Source organism: Rhamphochromis sp. 'chilingali', assembly GCF_963969265.1.
Source record: "Rhamphochromis sp. 'chilingali' genome assembly, chromosome: 19".
Lineage (NCBI taxonomy): Eukaryota > Metazoa > Chordata > Actinopteri > Cichliformes > Cichlidae > Rhamphochromis > Rhamphochromis sp. 'chilingali'.
In genome coordinates this window covers 18682855-18687714 of record NC_137946.1, presented here as the reverse complement: position 1 = coordinate 18687714, position 4860 = coordinate 18682855, and the positions used below count along the sequence as shown (strand labels likewise).

General features: G+C 39.4%; 1 protein-coding gene across 1 annotated transcript; it reads left to right on the top strand.

Moving 5' to 3' along the window:
• Nucleotides 1-551: 551 nt before the first annotated feature.
• On the top strand, nucleotides 552-1532 carry LOC308387138 (olfactory receptor 1500-like; the record flags this gene model as incomplete). Its single annotated transcript, XM_080867035.1, has 1 exon — nucleotides 552-1532. One exon carries the CDS (start codon nucleotides 552-554, stop codon nucleotides 1530-1532), a length of 981 nt encoding a protein of 326 aa, XP_080723161.1.
• Between the last annotated feature and the right edge of the window lie 3328 nt (nucleotides 1533-4860).

Below are 4860 nucleotides of genomic sequence, written 5' to 3'. Positions count from 1 at the left end.
AACCGGCACCCAAGAGCATATTTATTCTATATGGGTTTCTCTTCACCGGCTCCCCGTTAAATCTAAAATCAAATTTAAAATTCTGCTCCTTACATATAGTCTTGAATAATCAGACTCCATCTTATCTTATTGACCTTATAGTGCCGTATCACCCCATTAGAGATCTTTGCTCTCAGTCTGTGGCTTACTTGTGGTTCCTAGAGTATTTAAAAGTAGAACTGAGAAACAGAGCCTACAGCTTGAAAAGTTAAAATCCTATATCAAACAAAGAAAAGAAAATAAAACATTTACATTTGGAAACTATAGTGTGTGAAAATACACACACACACACACACACACAAACACCTATGTGTGTTAGTAGTTATGGGTTTAAAAGCATAGGCCTTTTTGGAATAGGTGTACAATACACTTAAGGGAGACACTGAGGGGATCTGCAGATAGTTAGAACTTCATCTGGGGTACTCCAGTTTGCATAAGAGAATCATAATGTGCAGTACTGCTGTCTGCATTATCAGAGCTTAGGCAATATAAGATTGTAAGATTTTTTGCCAATGGATCTTTTCAACTCTGCACTTGGAAAAAATATTACTTTTTTGCGCCCTGCATTTTTCATTATAAGTGGATTTATTGGCATTCCTAATATAAAATATTATTATGCCTTTCTGTTTTTTGTTTATATTATTTCTGTCCTGGCAAACACAGCTGTCATGGCCGCAATATATTTGGATCACAATCTAAGAACACCGAAATATATTGCAGTTTTCAATCTTGCATTGGTTGATCTGTTAGGTAACTCTGCCATGGTGCCAAAGGTTCTCGATATCTTTTTGTTTAATCACCCTCACATTTCCTATAATGACTGCTTGACATTCCTGTTTTTCTGCTATGTATTCCTTTCAATGCAAGCTCTAAATCTGGTTGCACTTTCATATGACAGAGTTATGGCGATCGTTTACCCACTGCATTATCAACTGAAGGTGACTCACAAGTTCATGTTCTGTTTAATTGCCTCTTTCTGGGTGTTTGTCATTATTGTTGTACTCATTGCAACTGGCCTTCTTACAAGGCTTTCTTTCTGTGAATCAGTTGTTATTAAAAGCTTTTTTTGTGACCATGGTCAGATATACCGGCTTGCATGCAATGATTATACACCCAGCGATATAACTGCTTGGATTTTGCCAGCTCTTATTCTTTGGCTTCCTCTTACAATTGTTTTGTTGAGTTATTTGTGTATCTGCTATGCTTTAGCTAAGGTAGCCACAGTTCGAGAAAGAATGAAAGGTTTTAAAACCTGTACAGCTCATCTTTCATTAGTGGCAATCTATTTCCTCCCAATATTAATCACATTTACTCTAGGCGCAAACATAGAGCCAAATGCCAGAATCATAAACCTGTCTCTGACATCAGTCTTTCCTCCAATGCTGAACCCTATCATATATGTTCTTCAGACACAAGAAATCAAAGAATCTCTGAAGAGGTTCTTAAGAATCACAACACACTACAAAATTAGTAAAGTCAAATTTAAAAAGTAAGAATAAATTTGGCATAAGTATTTTTACCCCTTTGTTTATTTAAGGAATGCTTATAAAATAAAAACTGTGTTGAATTATGGTTAAGTACTTCCAAACAGAACCCAAATTACAAATGTCACACTTCACGGGGGAATGTGCGTTTGAGTTTAAAGCACATGTAGCAAGATTTGTGATTTGTAATTTTTTAAGCAATTGTAATAGTTACTGTTAGGACCAACACAGAGAGACATATAGATACTTATTCACAACTATGGCCAGTTTATGAACCATTTATCATTACATATACAAAATAAATAAAATAAAAAGGAGTTGACAAGTCATGTATGGAAAGGTGAAAGATTAGGTTCAAAGCAGGGACCTTTATGCTGTGAGGTGATAGTGATAAGTAATCACATTTATCTTTAGCCTAATGTAAGGGTTGCCTTTCTGAGATGTATGCATTGCAACATGACATATGCTTGTTTATTTGTTTGTTTTTTGTTTAAAGGGAATTTATTAAAGCCCCTATATAACTAAATAAATACACTTTAATGACTGTTTAAACATATTTAAACATTGTCTGCTCTGAGAATATGTCAGGAAGTATTCCAACTTCTCTTTCTTCCACCTTCTATGTGAATATCAGGAACCTTTGATTACTGTTTCAAAGAATGTCCAACCAAAATATAAATATTATGTAAAGGACTGACTAAACTGGTAGAAACCTAGAAACTTTATTTTTTGTGGCAAATAAACTGAATCATTGTGTAGTGACCCGATTGAGTAAATTCTACTCATAACTCTATGATCACATGGTTTAATGAAGAGGAACAGACAGCTACTAAATGTGACAGGCTGTGTGGTTATGTTGTAACATTGGTTCTCTGAGCGAAACAAATTAAATATAGGGAGTTGTTTTCCCTTCTGTGTCCCTGCTGTTTGTTGTTATCAGTTTTTATTTGCAGGCAAGGTTTTCTACTTCTTTGTACATTACATACATACTTTCAACAACTTCCCACCTGGAATTTTTGAGTCCTTAAGTTGATGCTTTGATTAGTATTCATTATATGAATATGATAAGATAAGAAAATTATTATTCTCTCACTAATAAAATCAAAAACATTGGTGAAAAAGAAGTTAGAAATGCACAGGAGGAATCAGTAATACTGAACAGTCCAATTGCTATCAGGCAATCAATTTACGCTGTACAGTTTCCAAGGGATTTGCAGTTACAATGTAGCTATGATGTAGTTTTCCTGCTAAAGCATAAGTCAGGTGCCCTAGCCACCCTCATTTGGGGAACTGGATTCAGTACAGGGGGAGGCTAGACTGCACCCACCCTAGGAGTAGAAACAGGGCGTGGCTGAGCCCTAGCCACCCTCATCTGGGAAATTTTGATGGGTGCGGGGAAGGCAGGACTGCGGCTGCCCCGGGGAAAGAAACATGAGAAGGGTGCACTCAGGGATAACCACTGGTATTTACAGTCTTTTGGGAAATGTGTTTTCCACAAATCCAAAACACAATCCATCTCTCATCTTTCACAGTTTCTTCAGTCATTAAACGGAGCCTGAGCAGAGTCTCAGTATCTGGGAGACCTGATTCGGCGACACAAAAAACATTTTCAACATACATGTCCATGAACACTAGGGTTGGGCGACTGGACGAATATATTGACTGTCATAGATAGACTGAGCACAACGGTGATCGTTTTTACAAGGGTGATTTATTGATTTATTTATTTGCCCATGAGTAAGTTTGCTAATAATGATGAAGCTAATAGAAACCGTCAACAGAAAAAAAAAATAATAATAGCGCTGTTTTAATAGTACCCTCTTTCATCTGCGAGTAAATGCACCCTCCTCAGAGTGCACCCAAATGCTTGTTGATGGAGCTGCAGAAGCAGAAACCGAGCATACTCAGCTGTGGGGCACGTACATGCTCATGCAAGTTAGTTGTATTTGAATACTTTGCTCACACGATACGTCTGCACAATAGGCTCCCCATCTTCAGACCACATGCCTGCCGAGGAGTTTGTCCGTTGCTGTGGTGACATGGACTTGGAAGGACTTTAGAGGCTTTGCCGCAGCAGCGCCAACATGGATGTTGAAGGGCTTAATGGCAGTGATAGAGCTGGTGAGTATGCCGCTGGTGAGAGACGCAGGTTGCTGACTCTAATCAGTTCAGAACAACGATGTTGTGGGTGATGCTGGCAAGCCGAGACGGTAGGCAATCCATAAAACCTGGGTTGGCCATAGCAATCTGGGCCAACTGAGGCCCTTCTCTTTTCTAGTGGAGAATATCCATATGATGCGGAGCGGAGTAACACAGACACCAAACTCAAAATTGTTGCTAAACTAAAGGTCTGCTGGTTCCAACATATTCAGGTGGAAACAAAACTTGACTAAATCGGAAAACTGGAGAGTGATACAAATGGAAGACAGGAGTAAACTAAAGCAAAACGTACTAAGACTAAACTGGGAAAACTGGACTAAACTAAACACTAGGGACATGTAACATTAACTTGGAATACTTAAAGATGGAACACCTGAGCATGAAGCATGACAACCAGAAACATGGTGTAAGGTGAGCAGATGACCTGTCAATGAACAGAGGGAAAAATGAAACAAAATATACACACAAGGGTAATTAGGGAGAGTGGAAACATATAGGTCTATTCATCCCAGCCAAATTCCTAACAACACAGAGAAAGCAAAATGATGTGTTGGAGTTTAATTACGACGAGGAAGAATATGAAATCTTCATACCTCCCTCTTAGGCTGCCAAGCCTAATGTTACGACCACTCTTCAGGATGAGAATTAGAGCACACCAGCCTCTCCCACTGCAAAACATGTATAAACGTTTTACAGTGGGAAACGCTAGGACAAATGTATTAACTGAGACCACCAGATCATATTAAGAAGGGAAGAAATTGCGCAGGCCATAAGGGTAGCAAAACAGTTACTCTCCGTCTTCTTGGAGCTACTGGAAGAGGTAACTGTCTCTTGGAAGGACTGCCCATTCAGCAGCAGAAGCCCTATACAGGGGGATTCTTCACTTAATTTTGAGGGCATGGGGAAGCACGCCTTACTCTGCATGCCCCCTATGGAACAGTTAGTCACAGCCCACCTCCATTTGGGGCTGGCTATGGCCTCCTCCAGGACCCCCAGAATCCCATCAAAATAAGACTGTTTTCAGTCCACCATGACTGAAAGGAGCAGAGCCAGATTGCTCAACCTGAGAAACCTCTTAGAGAGGAAGGAGGACATCTTGGACATGTTGATCATGACTGACAACATTTTTGGGACTCCTCTGGCTTCCATGCAGCAGAAATGTGAGGTGAGGAAGAGG